Genomic DNA, 19927 nt, shown 5'->3' on the forward strand with positions numbered 1-19927 from the left:
GATTCAGGATTATCAACAAGTAGCATCAATGATAACAATAATAAAGGTTATCAATATGATTCAGAGCTGTCTAATGACAACCGAGTTGGCGCCATGAACAATCAAGAACGGAAAGAAATAATAATCTCGAGGGATGTCAATAACAACGAAAATACAAAAATGAATTGTGAAATGTCCAAGCAACATGAAAGTACCGACTGTAGTCGTGATGGTTCTGAGCAAAATCTTAATCTGAAAGAAGAAACTGAACTTCCTGGTGCCAGAGAATCCAGAGAAGATTGTCAAGTTGATGAGGAAACTCGCGTTCAAAAGACGAGTCCAACAACAGCAGGGAACGAGGAACGTCATGATGAAGTAGATAGTCTATTTCAGATCATTGAAAAGGACACAGAAAGAAACAATCAGGAAACGAATGATTGTATCAATAAAGATAACATCTTCATCAAAGTCAATGATAAATGTTTGAGGGAATTTCTGAACGATATCCATTCAATCGACAGGGAAACTAGAAGAAGCTTAATTAGCGAGGAATATCGAGACAGAGCAAGGAAGAGATATCGTCCGAAGGAAAGAGAGAAAACTTTAACTTTAAAGATTATAACTGCAATTCATATGAATACTGCACCAGAAATATGTCTCATGTATGCTTGGTTCTAATTGCTTCTAATTGGTTCTGATAGGTTGGTTCTAATTTGTTCTAATTGGTTCTGTAATTAGTTTTGTTTAATTGAATAATTGTCTAGGCACAGTGAACCTTTGCACGGATATTTGCACCAACCATGGGTGAACGATGATTGTAATTAATTAGATTTGAACTATTTTTCACTAGGAAAATTATGCAATCTTTTCGAAAGGAATAATAGACCTAAAAAATACCCAAAAAATGTATACTATATTCTATTTTATTAAATATCAATTTCCAACCTTTAACAAATACTTCACAACAATATTTAATTACAACAGACTCTATTCTAAATACCCTTCTTTATTTATCCTCATAATATAACCTTAAATGCATAATAAATATAAAATACAATTCCTTAATTTAAAAGCCGCTGACTCTCGCTATAAATTGTTTCGTTTTTGAGGAAGACAACTTTTCAAAAAATTTCGCAAAATTAAAAATAAAGGAAGCAGCTGTCGTTCCAGTCAAAAACAAAACGAATGCGTCAGAATTGTTCGTGACAAATGTTCATATGAATGAATACAAATATTAATATAAATGTTCAAGGTCCCATAAACCAGCACGACTAGGAGAGTCCAAGGTTCAGCATTTATCTTGATGTATTAATAGCGAGGTTCATATACGAGTTTATTACCTCTATCTTTACCTTTCCATGAGCCATCGTGTCCGTGATTGGCTAAGCTCATGTTCCATCTGAACCTGGTTATCATGTCTTACATAACTGAGCAACACAATCTCTTAACACTAAACAATGTTTGTTTTCTGACTCGTGATAATTCAACAGACATATCATATGATTTATCCACCATTTCCCACTCGCATGCCTTGCTTGCGTTATCGTTGCCAAGCAACTTCGTAGCTTCGTTTTCGTCTTTCTGTTCCGACGATTCCTGCTTGGAAACCTCAGATTTTGACTCGAGACCAGTCTCTTCGACGACCACTTCTGGTTTGGACTCGATCTCAGTCTCTTCACCAACCACTGCCGGTTTTGACTCGGACTCAGCCTCCTTCGTTGATTTCTCTTTTGGTTCGGCCTCAGACTCCTCGCTGATTTCCTCCAAAGTGATTCTTGATCCACTGTCTTCAGTGTCTGTGAACACAAACAACCGGCTTGTGTCTGAAGTTGAGATCGTATCAGGAGCATCAGATGACGCGAGCAGGTCAGAACACATGCTTGATACCTCTGTAAGATCATCATCGTCACCTAAACGTATTCAACGTCAGTCAGGCAAGGTATGGAGGGCTAAAAACGTCAGGAACGAATCAATATAAGTCAGGGACACTGGATCAAAAGACATGATCCTTACTGGAAGGTTTCCTTAACATTGGATCAATAAGAGATAAAACTTACCTTCTGCAGGTGTTTCGACACAGGCGACTTCTTCCGACACAACCACGATCTCAGGAGCGGTATTTCCCGAGGCTTCTTCGGACACTTTACTCGGACCATCATCGGGAACTACCGTATCTTCATCGGATTCGTCAGCAGACTCTACGACTTGTTCGGCCAGGGAATCCCCCTCGTCAGAAGATTCAATCTTCTTTCCATCAGGTCCGACAAATGAAACCTTTCTTGGTGATTTAACGGGAAGGTTTTCAGACGTATTTTCCGCGTCTGTTTCGGATTCATTGTTTATATCCTGACTGCATACGTCACCTTCAACCCCTGTCGTAGCTTGTACAGTTGTTTCAACGACTTCAACGCCTCTTGAGGAGGATTCGGTTTGTGCTTGGGCTTCACAACACGACTTCTCTGTCGTCACGGTCTCTTCCTTTGATTCATGTGTTTGTTTCTTCGCCTTCCTACGCTTCAACGACAAACCACGCTTGAAAAAGCTCTTTCGCTTCGTACCTTTGTCAGTTGCGATCTCTGCTTCAGATTCTGGCGATGTTTTCTCCTCAGCTAAGGCTTCTCCCTCGACTTCGCTGGCTTCCCCAACACTGAAATAACCTTCTCCATCGCTCTGGTCGGTGACCTCACCATGTTTCTCCTCACAAACAACCTGCCGTTCATCAACATTGGCTATAGCAATATCCACAGCAGTAGTTTCAACCAAACCGGCTTCGTTTTGTCCTTCATCGCTTTCTTTCGTCTTCAATTCACAATCCTCATTCGCAGAATTTCTTTTGCTGCTTCGTTTAAAAAGACTTCTGCGTTTTGACTTCTTTTTCCCCTCGTTACCCGGTTCAACGTTTGATTTCGGGCTGCCATCTTCGCCAGACGATTGCTCGGCGACATTTCTGTCCTCGCTTGTCTTTGCCTGAACATCTTGCTCGACAATATCACCAGCTTTTTCCGGCGTTTCTTCGCAATTATGAACAGCAGTTGCCTCAGTGTCGTGATCAACAGGTTGTTGTATATCAGCTTCTTTCTTTCCTCTTGCTCGTTCGTCGCTTGCGAAACGAGAACTTTTTCGATTTATCTGACTTAGTTTCCATGTTTCAAACGAGATCACAAAGACAGTTATAAAATACACACGCAGTTCACAAGACCTCGGTGCAAGAAGTGAAGCGCTCCTGAAGTGATGACTGATCAAAAGCGTGCGCTAGTTAAATGCTCCGAAATTTCAAAGGAAATGACATCATATATTGTATTGATGTTTATCCAAATTGCCATGCCTCGGTAGGGCAGCTGGTCTATTGTTCACAAATATATCAATATTTCTGAAGGAAAAAACTGTTTATTCCTACTAAAAGAGCTCAGCCGCAGCGTTCTTGTCAATATGTTTCAAAATTACACTATTTTTCGGCTAATTTTCGCTAAATTGGTGGGGGCAGGAGAGAATATTAATCGTTCATTTAATTCCGCCCATGATTACAACGCCTAATTCGCATTTCACATCAGCTGGTACCAGCTTTCAAAGACAATAAAACTGCAAGGCAAAACTAAATAATATTGATCAGTGCCTCATTTTGAGCAATTTCTGCTGACAAACAGGGAGAGAAACTTCAGATGCAGACAATTGTGTTTACACAATCCTAAAGTGAAAAAATGATTGTCAGAAATGCAACGGGATCAGTCAAAATTGCTGCGTGAATGGTGTTTGCCGCCACGGCTTTTAATGTTACCAGGTTCGCCAGCCCTAACTTTGAATGCATACATTCGTGTTTTCAAAGCTTTACATACAGTAGTTTCCAGCTAATATTCGAAGTGACTATTAAGTAAGGACAATGCCTTTTGTAAGACGCTGGAGAGAGATGCAAATTCTATTGAATCCTTATTCGGGAAGGTGTTAATGGCCATATTGACCACGCTGCCTGTAGGAAGCTTGTGTGAACATCAGAGAAACACCGCGCGGTGTTTATAAAACTCTCTTCATGTGCAAGGATTAAGTCCAGGAAATTGGCGAAAACCCTTGTGGAGTTCTCGTCCAATAACATGAAAAATACAGACCTCAATAATTCGAGGTGTTTTGCGGCAAAGAGTGTTTTAACTCAATCATTTTGTAACTCTCTGTCACACAAGCTCAACATCCTTAACTGCGGCGATACAAATTGTTTATATTCTCAAGAAAGATCAATCTTTCCCAATTACAATAAAAAAGGTTCAATTTTTTAATATTTTTCGTGATCTAAACTAAAGAGAATAGTCTCTAATGTCGTCTTTAGGGGGTCAAGTGCGCGATTACCACCAGTTTATCTGCTCTGTAGCTGAGGCAACTTATTTCGAATCAACAGTTCTATTTGACAATAAAAACTACTTAAGAATAGAATAATAATAAGATGAACGAATTAATTCCGAACTTGGTTGACCTATTTCGACCCTTTGAAAGTTTGAGTTCGTTGAGAAATCTTTTAGACGATTAGTCTAAAAAACAAGCTTCAGAGCTAAATTGAAGAAGTGGTTTAATTATAAACGAGTTTGGACTGTTTTAAAATCATTTGCTGTGCCAAATAGTGTCGATAAACACGTGCATGCACTTGACATCTGTCTAGCTGGCGTAGTTCCATATTGCTTAGGTTTTCAGCTGTGGATCCGAGACACAAAGCATGCCTCATTTATATTCAATGCAACAGGTGTCAGTTAATAAGCTTTGCAAATTGAGGTGAAACTCGAAGCTTTCAAGTTTCAACTCATAGCTTTTAACTTTACGGCGTGAATTTTCAAATACTAAATAAACTATGCATCAACAAACCCATATATTTCTTTACAAAATATCGTTGTATACGAGTATGATTTGTGTTAGACTTAGAATATCCAAGTTTCTTTTAAATATAAAAATATTCATATATCTCTTGTTAATTAAAAATAGCGATTTTGGCCAGTGTCGACATGACATATGCTCAAAATGAATAAAATGAATAAAGTGTAGCCATGCTAACGCATATTCAAAAAATCATTACTGGGCATTAGGATCGCGTTAAAAAAGCACCATAATTAGGGTCTATACAAAATCATATACAATGGAACGGATCTACATTATAAATACTAGCGCAAATCTATCTTATGCACAAATATATTCTAGCTCATATCGAATTACATTAAGTACTGCATTGGATCGTTTTATTGAAACCGATTCGCTACTATCTTTTTTAAAATATACCCACATAATTAACAGCAGCTTCATTTGTGAAAAACGGGATTGGTTCATTATTGGTCACGTGTCTTCCTCCTGACTAGAGACAGTCGAATGATCATGTAATTCATAGCGGTCAGAGTTTATTGATAGGTTTACCTGCAGGGTTTGATGGGATCGCTCTAGCGTGTTGTCGTAGTCTCGACGCAAGGTCTGTGAGAGAAACAGCTGTTAGTGGATGAAGACTGGGGAATAATGAACTTCAAAAAGAGAATGAAAGAGCTTTGAGGTGGATGCATGGACGATGGCGACTAGCGAATGGCTGGATGGTTGGTTGGCTCAATATTACCTCTAGTTCATCTCTGTGCATTTCCTCCACGAGATCATCACGGGTTATAACGCGTTCACCGATAAATATAATTCTTTCCTGTTTAAAAATTGCGATATCAAAGAGTTCAGTTGACATCTTACTCAAACATGCAAGTGATGGTTGAACGAACATAAAACTCACTGCATCGTCGGGACGCACAAGCCGTGGATTAATTTGCCGCAATTCCTCCTTTGTGAGATAAGTTTCATGTAAAACCTTGTGCGTGTCCTCTGAAGAAAAGAATTGAGTTGTCAACAAGATTTCAGTGGTAATTTAACAGAGTCAAATCACTTTCGCAGATAAATTAAAACGGTACAGTGTACAGATCAAATCTCTGGATGAAAACATTGCAGTTAAACACTTTCTTACTTTCATTGTTTTTCTTTTTCTTTTGCAATTTAATCGTGAAAACAAACGCATCCAAAATAAAAGTGACAACGATTGTCGTGACGACCTAAAATGATGAATTGAGGATTAAAAAACGTCATCGCTAAGTTGAAGGAACCTTCGTTCAATTTCTTACCAAAATAACGACGTAAAAAATCATGAAGAATATTCTACTCCATTCGTTTGTTGCCACTGCAAATCCTTCCTGAAATGATCGCAATAAAATATTAACATGGCACGGAACTTGATGAAAATCTCAAAGGAATGGTATTATAGTATTATCCTCCTGACAAGAACAGGGCAATAAAAGTCAGATACAATCCTTACCATTATCACATGCCAATTGTTGATAACAGTCAATTCAAAAAGAGTAACTGTAAAAGATATATTGAGAATTTTAGCTTTCATTTTTAATATTAATCTCGACTCGAGATTTATAAAGATTGTACAAGATTATCTGCAGAAAATTTGTCTGTTGTGAAATGAATTTTCAAGCAGTCTTCTCAGACAACTAAGGTACCATACCACCATTTATTACCCAGTGAGTACCTACCGTAAGAGTGAAAAAACCCGTTGAAGTTGTTTAGGTAATAATACCCATTCTCTTCGTACGCATCTTGGATTGATAAATTCCTAAAACAAAAAGGATTTTTTCCAAACTGTATGTCAGTTGCCTAAAGTGCCGTGTTTGAAGCAAATTGCCTCGAAATTGATGTTCACACCTTTTGAAAAACACTTTTTGTTTTGAAATTTCCTAACATACATACCTGCAACACGATTTAAGATTGGTGCCACTAAACGCTTCGATTCCAATGATTGCAAAGAAATAATAAAAAAGAACAATGACGATTCCCAAACTATCGAAAAAAAAAAATGGAATATGAGGAATATCAGGTATTAAAGATTTCTGTCGGGAAAGAATAAATACAGTTCAGCTCAACTTTAAAGAGTTATTTTTAACACATACTTGATCAAACTTGCAAACAATATTCTCAAAGTATCAAACACGACCCTATAACTTTTCTTCAATTTGAATAATCTGTGGCAAAGAACAAAAATACGTATGCATTTATATTTAATGTAAGTCCTATCAAAACGATATATGTATGATGAATATATTTGCAAATGTAGATGGGATTGGAATGGATAACAAAGAATTAAAAGCTCGAAAGTCAAAATTGTAATTCGATTTACTTCGCAGAAAATTGCTAAGGAAAGGTCTTCATATTCAGAGACTTTTCTATATTATTTAACTAAATATGTAGAAATATACGTACAACAGTAGTCTGGTTGGTCGAAGATAAATAGCGAAATTACACCCGACCAAAGCTCCCTACAAGATGAGAATCGTAACCGAACCATAAATAGAGTATATTGAAATTAAGATTGGCGAAAGATTTTCACAAGCATGCAAGGGCAAACTGTACAAAACAAAGATATTAATATCTACTGTATTTAAACAAAGCAAAACCTACCAATTCCAGTAGGAGTCGAAATAGCCGTTAATTCCCAAAGCAAGCAGTTTTAAAACGGCTTCTGACACGTAAACTGTATGGAAAAAGACAGAAATGTTAGTAGTAATACAGTAGGCAATATATATATATATATATATATATATATATATATACATATATATATATATATAATATATAATATATATATATAAATAATATATAATAATATTAAGAATGCATGTTGAAAGAAACTTCGTCTCAAACCTGCTGTGAAAACATGTGAAAACCAAGGAACAGAATCTAAAGATCGATCCGAAGGAGCCATGGCTAAAATTTTGATAAAATAAAGTAAGTATTGATAAGTTCAGGTAGCTACGGCTGTAAGTTTGGCGATTAAAGATTTCAAGGATGAGATCTTACGTACCAGATTGATCAATCACCTCATACGAAACTGTGCAGCCATTGATAAAAATTATGACATCTGATTTGAAAAAAGAATGCGATGTTTTCACTGAACCAAGGAATGTACCATTTGTAGAGTATTGTAATAATTAAAAGTTGTTAAAAAGCACTGGAACTTACAAATGAAGATATCAAAATATGAACAGAAAGACTTCTCGTGTGATTTTGTCACCAATAAATGGATTGCTATAAGTTGAGAGATGTCTATCGTTCAAATGAAGTGAAATTCAGAGATTTTTGAGAGGATGGAAACATGGACTTCGTTAGTGAATCTTTACTATTAAGATAGCTACCAACCTCGTAACAATTTACGAATTGGGGCTGGGAAATTCCAATCGTAAAACCATTCGCCATCAGTGCACTGAAATACAACATATGTGCAAAAGATTTTTGTAAAATTTGAACCAAAATCGACCCTCATCAGACATCATTCAATGAAATCATCATCTTTACCCGACGCCAGGAAAGTTCCGTAGCACCATAAATATTGTGAAATTCTTCCAAGCTAAGAAAATGATTGAAATAACTCAACGTTTTCTTTCAAAAAAGACTGTGATTATCAAGACGTAGAGGAAAATCTTGCGGATGATGTAAACAGACTCTTACTTAATCCGTCCAGATCTCCTTTGATCAAGAAACTTGAACGTTATGACTTTTTCCAATGACGCTGTGAAAGAATACAAAACACTTATTTTGATCTTCAAAACTATTTCACTGAGTTATAGGCGATATGGCGGCGATATGGCCAGCCAGTAGTAATATTTGAAACTTACTCATCCTTGGTTTGTACGCTTTCATTAGTTTTCGAAACTTTGTAAAATCGATACCATCATTCTAAAGTGGAAAAAACAACATAGAAATGTCCAACCTTTCTAAAATAAATAGGTAAAAGATACACAGACATATATGGAAAAGATACATACCGCTGGGTCATTGATTTTGTTATAGGCCAGCGTTGAACCCTCTCTATAAAATATTTCAAAATCAGTTCCGAGTTACATGCCCCATATAACATAGCATGTTTCTCAACCTACAAAAGCAGTTTAGGACGGCGGGGGCAGAGTTTTAGAAAAGGGCACATTCATTTTACCTCAGCAACCACACGAAGAGGAAACTCAAATTTACAAGTACATGCGAACTTGCAAATCCACGGGAGAACGCATTTTCAATAATATTACCTAAGTTAGTTTTTATGCGAAAAGTAGACATCATGATTAAATGTTAAATTTATGATACTTTTATATGGTAGGGGGGGGGGGGGTAGCTGCCCCCGTGGTTCCGGCACCCCTGGTATTATGGAATATTTCCCAGGATCTAACTCTTCTTTTTCATTCAGAAATTCAACTTGGGAACCAAATCATGCAAACTCACCGCTTGTGAATATAAAGCTTTTTGAATTTCGAGATATTTTTGGCAGTAAAAGTGGAGTAAACAGTGGCCAAAAGCTAAAGAAAGGAAGAGTTTATTGCATCAGCGAATAAAAGCTACTAATCCAGGAATGTCTCTTGACTCTCTTCTAAAGTAGCTAGATTTTCTCCTAGTTTTCCTCTGAGTGGCATCTCTCTCTGCTAACAACAAGAGCTTACCAGGTTCATGAAAAAATACAAAGCGACAGAAAGATATATGACGAAGAAAAACACAGATCCTTTATGGTGATTGAAAGCTGGCATCATTACATCAGGATAACTAGAAACACATAAAACTATAGTTTAGTAAACTATATTCATTCTTTAATTTTTCTAAAGTTTCAATTCTACATACTTTGCTGTTGTCACAAGAACAAAGAGACTGATGAAACTTCTTTGAATTGTAGTGAAGTTCTACATCAAGAGAAATGGTTTCGCATGACAAAAAAATTAGAAAGTAATCGTTTCACATATACACAAAACAAAGGCATCATGCTTACTGGGTCGTTCTCATTTGTTGAAAAGAAGTAAAAACCTACACAGAATAAAACAATTCACTCAAAGTTACAATATTTAGTTACAACCTTCATATGCAACTTATCACCACCAATAAAGTCAATCAATTTATATAATAAATTTACCAAGTATGGAAAATATGACCATAAAAAACAACAGAAGACCAAAGATATCCAACACTGGAGGCATTGATCTTAATATATCTCTAAAGACTCTGGGGAGAAAAAAATAACATTTAGAAAACATTTGGCAAATTTTCTTGAACTCAACCAAAATTCAGTCAATGTTGCACTTAGCAAGACATGGTCGCCCGGTGACCCTACCTTCGAACCCTACCAAAGTAATACGTATCAAGAAGGAACAGTGGCCGCAAAGCTCTTGTGACTCTGACATGCGAGTTCTCACGACTCAAAACAACAATAACCTCAATTGTCATTGTTATTATTAAAATCAACTATAATGCAATAAAAATATTGTACATAGGTAAGTTATGATGCAGTACCTAGGCTGGAAATGAATGAATGAAGATCTCAATTGAAACGTAATTACCACAAATGATTGTTGTCTGTCTACATAGTATCTCATTAGTATACCTTGAACAAAGTTCGCCTGTGCTTTTTGGAGTACTGGATTCCTTGCCATTTTATTTTGATAGCAAAAAGAAGAACTAAGATCAGAAGACAAGATATCTCTAGAGCACCATGCAACTATAAGAGAAGATAAATTGTGTTAGCTTGTGGTATCTATATGGTATTAATATAAGCAATGATATAAGCAGTTAGGATGACAATGGTGGTTTTAATAACAGCTCTGACAGTGGTGACAATGGTGATTGCACAGTAATTGGAATGACCAACAGTGATAACTAGTGGTGATAATGGTTGTACCAACTTATACATACCCAAATTGGGACATCCATCCCAAGCATTGCAGGAGGTTCAATGGTTGCCAGAGCCAGTAATATGAAAGATGAAATAACATCAAGAACTTTATACAAGGTTGTGTGAACAATAAGATAACACACAAAGCGTGAGTCAAGATGATCATGGAATTCATGGTATTTCTCATTTGCCACTCCTTTTTCTAAATAAATGCAAGCTTCCTAGAAAAAAAAGCTTGCTTCAAAAGAATTGTCTATCTTTACCACATTTGCATCACATTTTAGTTAAAAATTACTCAAACCTGGAAGGCATATTGCTCTTGTGAATCTGAAACAACAGATAAAAATATTTCAATTTCCAAAGAGCTAAATGACAGATATGATTATTTATAATATTAATTATAATGAAAATACAATTAATTACACTCCATGCTGTCAAACTAGTTATCTAACCACTTGACTACCACTATTCTCTTTGAAATGCAGTTATGCCAATTTCCTCAACACTTTCTAACAGGCAATGGTCATCAAATGCAGTTTTACATGTTTCAAGCATGAATGAAAAGGTTCATGTGATATTGACCTTAATTGTGTTCAGGTTTTCATACAAAAAAACAATAAATATGTAAAGAGCTGAGAACGTCTGATAACTTTATAAAACATGGATAGGATGTTGTATATTTATGATGCTGAAGAGCTCCCATTAACCATTAGATGGTAACTTCCTATCCCACTTCATGTTGAATAGTAAATGTTTACAATTTAATTAATTGGCTTCACTTCTAAGGCTGTCTGTCAGAGAGAATCTATATGTAGCTCTCATATATACAGATAACAAAGCTTTAAATAACAGAATACACTTGTACAGTTGAGCTGTCAAGAAAGAACATATTCGTGGTTAAATATCGAAGCCTACTCAATACATTACCCTCCATGACCATAAACAGTTCAACATGTTTTAATTTCATTATTTCGGTCCGTAAGATGTATATAAGACCACTGAACTTGCCAAAATCTTACCAAATCGGCTTCCTGAACGTTGAAATGCCGATATTTCATGTGCGTCGTCGTTTATACTTCCCAAAACACTTGGTCCAACTTGCTGTGGGTCGTTTACGAGTTCCATTTCACGCTTCAAACGTCCATCGAAAACGAAAGGTGTCTTATCGGAAGTCATAAACAATGAAAATGAAGTTTGCTTGTTTTGGCCTGTAAAAAATATTACGAAATGTATTCTACAGTAGGAGTCAATATAAACTACGAAAGGTCAATATTTTTTAATCTAAGTATGTGGTTAACACCCTCCGGAAAGTTATTATTCAACGTTAGTGACAGGGTGTATTCGTTGATAACACCCTGTTATCCGCAGTTGCACTGGGTTGCGACAAGGTTGTGCTTGTAATGTTCCTACAATAATACAAATTTAGGAGTTTACTGGTTATCACTTACGATATTTAAACATCTAATCATGGAGGTATTTTTTAACACAGTTACTCTACAGGGTGTCAAAAATTCCTGTCGTATTCACCTGCGTCCTTACTTTTGCGCCTAATAATAAGATGAACTTCATTATTATTATAAATATTTAAATTACCGCCAGACTTTCAAATGTACAAGTAACGTGCACTGAACTATTCTCACAAGCGCAGTGGGATACAAATTTGGTATTTTTTTTCTAAAATAAGTTAGCTTTAGTTTTTTTACACCAATTTAGGACTCTGGTTGTCCAAAAGGCGCTCGCATATTTCCCGTTGCAAGCTCTAGGTTGGTAGGATATATTTTGAAAGCGCATCAGTTCAACGCATTATATTATATCCTTCAACTGTTTTACGTCAAATAGTCTATAATCAATGTTTTTTACTTCAGTTCTGAATATTTATACCTTATTGCAATGCGTTTAAACATTGATCAAGCCAACATTAATTGACAACTTCTAAGATAAGCTTGTTGTAATTTGTAAACTTGTTACAAGTTGCTAAAATGAACCCAAAATTGTACGAAGGCTGGTTCGCGTTGGTTATCCACCGGATAGTGTTTTCTCAACTGTTTTTAAATACTTACAATAAAACAACAACAATGCAATACAACGAAGAAAAACACTATTCGGTGAATATAGAAATCCAGCTTACAAACTAAAGAGAAAGATGATATATGATAAATACTCATGATTACTATATGATAAATACTCATGGTCCTTATGGCCCTAAAAAACTATTAGAAAACCTACATTTACATGTTTCAAAAGTCTTCATTCCCCTGGTAATAACTTATTAAAAATGTGAAACTGACTCAGTATTTTCGAGTGAAGACAATGTGGTAACTTAATTGACCTCGATAAAATATTTCTGGTGTTTATGTTTAAGATACCAGTCAAACGAGAATGAGAGTTGATTACGCTGTTAAACAGCATGCCCTGTTTTAAAGGTTGGCATAGATCAATTTCTAGACAGTCATGCAGTCAAATCTTATGAAACTTGTTCCCTGTTTTAAGAGAAACATGTTCATCTGAAAACTCTGTAAATTCTGCAAACTCTAATCCTCAGTTTGACCAGATAAACTAGATAATCCTCCAACTACAAAATAACACAACAGTTCATTTTAAGTCCGAGGATTGTACGACGTTTCGTATGGTTGATGGATCTTTCCACCGATGCTTCACGGGATTTCAAGCCGCTGGACTTGTTTCGCCGATGAACTTTCATGTCGGATTTTTCTTCGTTTTGATTGGCCAGATTCAGATAGCTACTATCGTCTCCTTGATGTACGCTGACCTTCACGTCTTCTGTTTCTGCGCTGGAAATGACATCATATTCCTTTACTTCCAGTTTGTCATCATCTGCTTGATCCTCTTCCGTCGACATTACATCTTGCTTTGAGGAATCGTCTCCTTCCAGATTAGAACTGTCCGTCCCTTGTTTAAGACTGACCTCTCCAAGTTCAGGACTGTCTTGGTCGTTTTTCGGACTGATCTCTCCAAGTTCAGGAGTGTCTTGGTCGTTTTTCGGACTGACCTCTTCCTGTTCTGAACCGACTTTCTCGTTATCTGAACTGTCACTTTCTCTTTCAGGGGCAATTTCCTCATGTTCAGGACTTTCCTCTTTCTCTTTGGGACTTTCTTCCTTTGGTTTCGACATATCATCTTCCTCTTGTGGTTTTGGATGCTCTTCCTCCGTGTTTTCATCGTTTGATTTCACTTCGTCACTTCCCGGTTTGTCGTGAAATGTTTCAGGTTCATCCAGCTCGCATTCATTCTCAACAACTCCTTCATCTTGCGCTTGCTTTTCGTCTGTGTCGAGTTGTTTCGTCTCAGTTTCGTCTCCCTGAAGCAATAAGAGATCCTCCTGGCGGATTGTTATGTCGTGGGCATCATCCTCGATCTTTTCTTCACTTGTATCAACACTCTACAAAAAATATCATTTTAACCTTGTTTACTTTTCCAGAGGTTTGGAGGTAATCACGATATTGTTTCATTAAATCTAAACGTCTCAGCCTAATCTTGACAAAACTAAGTCAGGAAATGACTTACCTTATTGTCATCTGTCTCCATTTCAGGTGAGATTTCTACGGTTGTTTCTTCCTGAGGAGCAATAACATCCTCCAAGACTGGCTCATCTACTTCCATATTTGTGACAGCAATTGGCAGCGTCACCTCTGGAGAATCCTCCGGCTTATCTGTGTCTAAAACCACATCATCGGGGTTTTCTACCATCTCATCTTCAACTTCCATATTTTGTACCTCCGGTTTTGGTACCTCGAGTTCTTGTACCTCGACTTTTTCTTCCTCATGATCGTCTGTTTCGCTGCTTTGAGCATCGGTTTTTTCAACTTCATGGACTTCCATCTCCGGTTTTTTTACCTCGGATGTTTCGACTATCACGGAAGTTTGAACCTCGGAGTTGTCTTCCGCTGTTTTTTTACTCTCGACTTTTTTTTCATTTTCTTCGGCGATGGCAGCAAGGCTTTGCTGTTTAGCCTCATCATCAGCAGGAGTGGTTTCTGGGATGCTTTCATCGTCTTGTACTGTTTCAGAGACGTTCAAATCCACGTTAACTTTTTCAGGAGAGTGGGGACCGCTCGCGTGGTCGTCATCCGCGTGGTCGTCATCCGCGTGGTCGTCACCCGCGTTTGGAGCAAGGTGTGCTGGTTCATTGCCACCTTTACCATGTTTCTTTCCTTTCTTGAACAGGTGGAATTTCTTCTTGTGTTTTTTCTCGTGGCTCTCCCCCTCGTCAACGTTTGCTAGTAATTTTCCCAAAATAATCATGAATACCTAAACTAAACTAACTTTATTTATACTGGATAGCTCTATCAGTTCTAAACTGTTCTTCCTAGAGGTCCAGTAAGGATCATCTCTTATTGATCCAGTGTTACTACAGGAGGAAACCTAAACTAAACTAACTTTATTTATACTGGATAGCTCTATCAGTTCTAAACTGTTCTTCCTATAGATCCAGTAAGGATCATCTCTTATTGATCCAGTACGTGTTACTACAGGAGGAAACCTAAACTAAACTAACTTTATTTATTCTGGATAGCTCTATCAGTTCTAAACTGTTCTTCCTAGAGGTCCAGTAAGGATCATCTCTTATTGATCCAGTGTTACTACAGAAGGAAACCTAAACTAAACTAACTTTATTTATACTGGATAGCTCTATCAGATCTGAACTGTTCTCCCTATAGCCTTGCTATTACAGGCTTACTTTTTAAGCCCTCAGCCAAAGCCACTTCCTTGTTGCTCTCACTTTTAGATTTCGATTTTTTGTCTTCCCTCTTACCTTCTTCCTTTTTTTTCTTTTTGCTTTCAGTTCCAGCTTCCTTCGACGACTGTTTCTTGTCATCGCTGTCATGTTTCGACTTTGATGCCTTCTCTTTTTTTTCTTCCTTCTTGCTATGGAAACAGAAAACCAAATGTAATCTACGCCACTGAATGACAGTTAAAAAGACACCATGAATCGTTCCGCACAGCAAATGGCGGTTAAACACGAAGCAAAATCTTTTTCGAAATCTTTCTTTCGTGGAAATACTCACGTATCTTTCTTGTGTTCCTTTTTATGTTTTCCAGACTCGTCCCTTTTCTTTTCCTCGTGTTTTGAACTTTTGTCTTTCTTGTGCTCTTTCTTGTCTTCTTTTTTTCCTTGAGATGAAACCGTCAAGTGTAAATCAATTAGGATTTTTGGCACTTCACTCGATGCAGGTAAAAACACTTTGAACGTCAAGTGTAAAGTTTTAAAGAGAATTAGTTTACCTTCTGACTTTTCAGATTTCTTATCCTTGGATTTCTCGGCACCCTGAGCTAGTTCTTCTTTGCCTTTAGTATCCTTCTTAACATCTTTCTCTTTAGTTTTGCTGTCAGACTTTCCGGACTTTCCAAAGAATCCTTTCTTTTTTGGCTTATGTGTTCCCTCTGGAACAACCCGGTTCTGTCCGTCTTCTTCATCAGGTAACTCTTTGCTCGATGCCTTAACCTTATATTGTCCTGATGTCGCCATTCTTGATCAGCTGTGATTTCTTTGCACTAAAACGGCTAATGAAAGAAAGAAAACATTGTTAACGAGCAATTATGAGAATTCATCGACAAGCCTGATTTTTTCCAACACATTTGACAGTTCTATTAGTTTAATCTTGTCCTCCCCAGATCTAATAAAGAGAATTTCTTATCGATTCAGTGTTGCTACAGGGTGAAACATTGGATAGCTCTATTAGGTTAAAACTGTTCTTCATCAAAGAACTACATATTTAATACAAGACTGATCCAACAATACATCGTGGCGTTAATAGATTCATGCAAATCTGACAATATCACCCCTCAACCTTATCAAAAAAGTTCATGATTTTTCCATCGCATTACCCCACCCGGTAATTTCATCTCGCCTTGGACCGTGAGACTTTGAACTTAGATCTATCATTCATATAAAGTTATACCCACATTTTCACGGTTCTGTAGTGAAAACGTCGACAATTCACAAGAAATATTGCAGTAAAAACACTCGTGTAATCAATAAGCTGTATCTCCTAGCACTCCAGAATCAGTCAGTAGCTCATTTGCATTACAAAACATGAAAGCAACGTTTTAATGCGTGATTAAATTTTAATGGCGAACCTCGCATAATTCCTACTGTTCACGCTAGAGTTTGCCGAGCAACAAGCTGTCAGATTGATCGCAAAGTAGTTTTTCCATCAACAATTTTGTGTGTTTAATCTTGAGATGCGTACAACCTGTCAAAGCCATAAAGAGTTTCATCTTTTGTTCCAAGATGCCGCCGCTGTCTGTTAATCTAATCGTACATCCTCTGTGTTAGGTTTGATCGACCCTTGTAGGTCAATGAAGCGTTCTCGTCAAACACACTTCTTCACAAGATAATAATTTTGATTTGATGAAGAACGAAACTATTTTTCGAGAAATTTTCTGCGTTGAAAAACACTCATTAAATGTTTGAATACCGAACGAGTACTTGAATATTCAAATAGAATACGTTCTAACAAACTGCTCGAGATACAAGATACAAGTGTCAATATTGCAACAAAACCTATGTTACTAGGTCGAACAGCTGCTAACTTGCAACACGAATTAAAAGATTATCTTTTGAAGTTACAAACGTATTTTTTGAAATGCTCAGTTCCGCGAGTATCATGTACCAATTGTCAAGCAATCTTGCGGTCAAATTCATTGCACGGTTTTGTTTTGAAAAATGTAATTAAGAAGTGAAGTTCGTAATGTGGTCTTGCTGTGTTTGTTGATGTATCAGACATGAGGCATGACCAAGTGTTGCATGAGAGTTTATTACCTTACCTGGCATTCTGTCTGTATTCCACGATTAAAAGGGAATAAACTTTGAGCGGAGTTCTATTTTGAATTCGTGAACTATCTCCGCAGGTGTGTAAATATATGAGTGGAGGAATATCGGAAGAAGTGACACCAGAATATGGGAAAAGGCTTGCACAGTTGCACTTGCATGCAAAGTTGAATTATCATTAATTTACGAATTATCACGAAGAGTTATCATGATTTACCATCAGGAAAACTTTTTCCAAGTCGTATGGACTATATAGATTAGGATTTTGAAACGAGAAAGAAGTAGAGAAACTGCAGACGAATATAGTAGTAGCTTTGAACTAGCCTTGCACGTAAAAGGGGTCACTGGAAACGTCGTATTTCGGATATTGCCAATTACAAAATAAAATACATTAAATTTTCTTCGACAGAAATGAAGAGGCCGTATCCACACATATGCAGGAAAGATTATCGTCTTAAACTGATAAACGTTAGCATTTAAAATAAGCAGATCAATAACAAATGATAATTGATACAACGCTCGTAAGTAATTGAATACAGTCTGTAAGTTAAATATGAGCTGGCGTTCTTTACTAATCTATTAGAGAGAAAATTATAGGACCATTCTCTAAAGGTGTTTTGCAGCGAATGAATGCTGGTATTTGAATTAAAAATTTAAAGATTATCAGGCACTTCGGTGTATGATATTTTATGATTTTATCAAGCACCCCAGTTGCAGTTTATTTGGTTGAACGTGATATGATATCACAGACATAGAGACAAAATAATGTGAATTTTTGCACATGTAATTGATGAATAGTCGACCACTAGTTAGCACAGGCAAGCGAAGATGTAGACTAGCACAAAACTAATAAATAAGATGATTTATATACGTTGAATAAGAGTATAAGACTCACCTAATAGTATATAAGCGTTTGTCGTTAGATAGATACGATCCTGAATATCCAAACCTCTCTGAGACAATGAAGTATAACTTGCAGCTTCAGAATCATCCGAGCACAGATTTATTGCGTCGAGCATACAGCTATCATGCAAAATACAACTTGTAACGACAGATCCAAATATCTCGTGACCTATTAACGACACGCGGGTGACGTTGTTTGGTATTGTAATGAACCGCGGTTTTTATTGAAATCAGAAACATGCAGTTGATGCAGACCAGACGTAACTTCTTTGTCTATGAAAACTTCTCATTTATGGCTGCATGGAAATCAACTTTTGATGCTGATTTTTGACAGAAAGCAGCTCATTCCAAACATGTTTGGACAGAGTTAAAGAGTTCAAAGTATGTCACGTATGTTCAAAACAAAGAGTTCAAAGTACTAAACTATCACGACCCCCTAATGATGAAAGATATTAGGAGATTGCATGATGTCTGAAAGCTTACAATGGCTTACAATAGATTTGAAATAAAACAGGAATAAACCAGTGGTATCAACGACCATATAGAGTAGATTACCCGACCGGGGGAAAATGCCCTTCTACGGGGAGCACCACCGGGGAGAATATCGTATCGGAAGGATAGCCCCATAGGGGAATCGTACTGTCATACGAAGCATGACCCTACGAAGGGAAATACCCTTGTGGAAAAGACGAGCGAGTTGGAACACAGGGGACTAGGTACTATTGTGAAATTTTTTGGGGGAAGACAGCTGTAGTTTTGATGATGGGATTGTATTTTAGATACCCCGAATATTCTAGAATATCGTGGTAATTTTTGTTTATAAATAAAAGTAAAACGGCCACAGTTTTCCCAGTTCTAACGAGTTAATTCTTAAAAGAATGTCGTTGATATGAAATTCAACGAGTTTTTACGACAGTCTTGTATTTGAATTATTGGATGGAGGCACATGCATGATTATTCCATAATTCAATGTACAGCGCATTGCCTTATCTTTTAAAACTTTGCCATACGTGACCCAAAACTCTTATAATTAAAAGTTATCAGACCGTAAAACAGATTGTTTTCAACTTTTATTTTTCTTTCCATTTTTACTTTACGAGTAGTATTTACAGTCACTTCAGCAGTCGAATATTAATTCACAATACCTGTCAATGGAAGGACACCCCCATCTTCACGGCAAAGGGGACTCAATATTCAACAAACAGCTGCCGAAATTTCTGTCTTCATGTGAAAATTTGCGGTGTGAAAGACGTCCTTTATAAAAAGCCGAGAAGGGACAGTTTGCTAGCAAGGTGTGAAAGTAATATTTCCGTCTTTTTGTCAATCAATCGAAATTGAAATCTCATTGAAATCCAAATGGAATAATCTTTAGTGTTTTATTTATAAAATAACCATTTTTTCTGGGATTAAATACAGAATTCGTCATTTACAGATATATAATATCTATTTATACCATGCAACTTTAGAGGGAACGCTTTTTAATTAGAGCGTTCAGGGGGGGGGGAAGAGAGAGGAGGAGTGGGCTATCCATTGACGATATTCGCTCTACGCAA

At 36.9% G+C, this 19927-nt stretch overlaps 3 protein-coding genes across 6 annotated transcripts; all 3 read right to left on the reverse strand.

Annotated features, from left to right (window-relative positions):
* Positions 1 to 952: 952 nt before the first annotated feature.
* On the reverse strand, positions 953 to 3929 carry LOC114520685 (retinitis pigmentosa 1-like 1 protein). The gene is made up of 3 exons (XM_028541004.1): positions 3861 to 3929; positions 2037 to 3231; positions 953 to 1889 (listed from the first exon to the last, which is right to left on the reverse strand). Exons 1-3 carry the CDS (start codon positions 3927 to 3929, stop codon positions 1399 to 1401), a joined length of 1755 nt encoding a protein of 584 aa, XP_028396805.1. The 3' UTR covers positions 953 to 1398.
* Positions 3930 to 4003: 74 nt separating this feature from the next.
* On the reverse strand, positions 4004 to 12031 carry LOC114520673 (two pore calcium channel protein 1-like). The gene is given in 29 exon segments (XM_028540993.1): positions 4004 to 5415; positions 5552 to 5629; positions 5714 to 5802; positions 5942 to 6026; positions 6096 to 6164; positions 6287 to 6333; positions 6513 to 6592; positions 6727 to 6816; positions 6927 to 6998; positions 7237 to 7292; positions 7410 to 7507; positions 7678 to 7740; positions 7838 to 7894; positions 7996 to 8061; positions 8173 to 8236; positions 8329 to 8380; positions 8482 to 8542; positions 8649 to 8709; positions 8799 to 8841; positions 9247 to 9320; positions 9462 to 9561; positions 9637 to 9695; positions 9782 to 9816; positions 9923 to 10011; positions 10121 to 10251; positions 10391 to 10504; positions 10699 to 10899; positions 10980 to 11005; positions 11698 to 12031. Coding segments are annotated over 29 exon segments (2349 nt in total). The 5' UTR covers positions 11855 to 12031; the 3' UTR covers positions 4004 to 5283.
* An 85-nt stretch (positions 12032 to 12116) lies between these two features.
* Positions 12117 to 18807, reverse strand: LOC114520688 (glutamic acid-rich protein-like). Of its 4 annotated transcripts, none has more exons than XM_028541011.1 (6): positions 17468 to 17513; positions 15923 to 16201; positions 15706 to 15811; positions 15453 to 15565; positions 14204 to 14916; positions 12117 to 14078 (listed from the first exon to the last, which is right to left on the reverse strand). In XM_028541011.1, the coding sequence occupies exons 2-6, from the start codon at positions 16164 to 16166 to the stop codon at positions 13251 to 13253; spliced, it is 2004 nt and encodes a 667-aa protein (XP_028396812.1). In that variant the 5' UTR covers positions 16167 to 16201; positions 17468 to 17513; the 3' UTR covers positions 12117 to 13250. The 4 variants fall into 4 exon arrangements, with proteins under 4 accessions (XP_028396812.1, XP_028396810.1, XP_028396811.1 ...); XM_028541009.1 differs by lacking the exon at positions 17468 to 17513 and adding an exon at positions 16778 to 17070; XM_028541010.1 differs by lacking the exon at positions 17468 to 17513 and adding an exon at positions 16604 to 16768.
* Between the last annotated feature and the right edge of the window lie 1120 nt (positions 18808 to 19927).

The sequence above is a fragment of the Dendronephthya gigantea genome, unplaced genomic scaffold, assembly GCF_004324835.1.
Source record: "Dendronephthya gigantea isolate DGI-Jeju-01 unplaced genomic scaffold, DenGig_1.0 000016F, whole genome shotgun sequence".
NCBI lineage: Eukaryota > Metazoa > Cnidaria > Anthozoa > Malacalcyonacea > Nephtheidae > Dendronephthya > Dendronephthya gigantea.

What these genes read in the sequence shown, in the direction of transcription:
- LOC114520688 (XM_028541011.1), bottom strand. Translation starts at nt 16,166, where the DNA reads ATGGCGACATCAGGACAATATAAGGTTAAGGCATCGAGCAAAGAGTTA. An exon ending in AAAGAAAAAAAAGGAAGAAG is followed by an intron (nt 14,917 to 15,452) that starts GTAAGAGGGAAG and finishes GAAAATTACTAG; the next exon opens with CAAACGTTGACGAGGGGGAG. An exon ending in TGGAGACAGATGACAATAAG is followed by an intron (nt 14,079 to 14,203) that starts GTAAGTCATTTC and finishes TATTTTTTGTAG; the next exon opens with AGTGTTGATACAAGTGAAGA.
- LOC114520685 (XM_028541004.1), bottom strand. Translation starts at nt 3,929, where the DNA reads ATGGCCATTAACACCTTCCCGAATAAGGATTCAATAGAATTTGCATCT. An exon ending in TCTCCAGCGTCTTACAAAAG is followed by an intron (nt 3,232 to 3,860) that starts GCATTGTCCTTA and finishes GCATTTAACTAG; the next exon opens with CGCACGCTTTTGATCAGTCA. An exon ending in TGTCGAAACACCTGCAGAAG is followed by an intron (nt 1,890 to 2,036) that starts GTAAGTTTTATC and finishes GAATACGTTTAG; the next exon opens with GTGACGATGATGATCTTACA.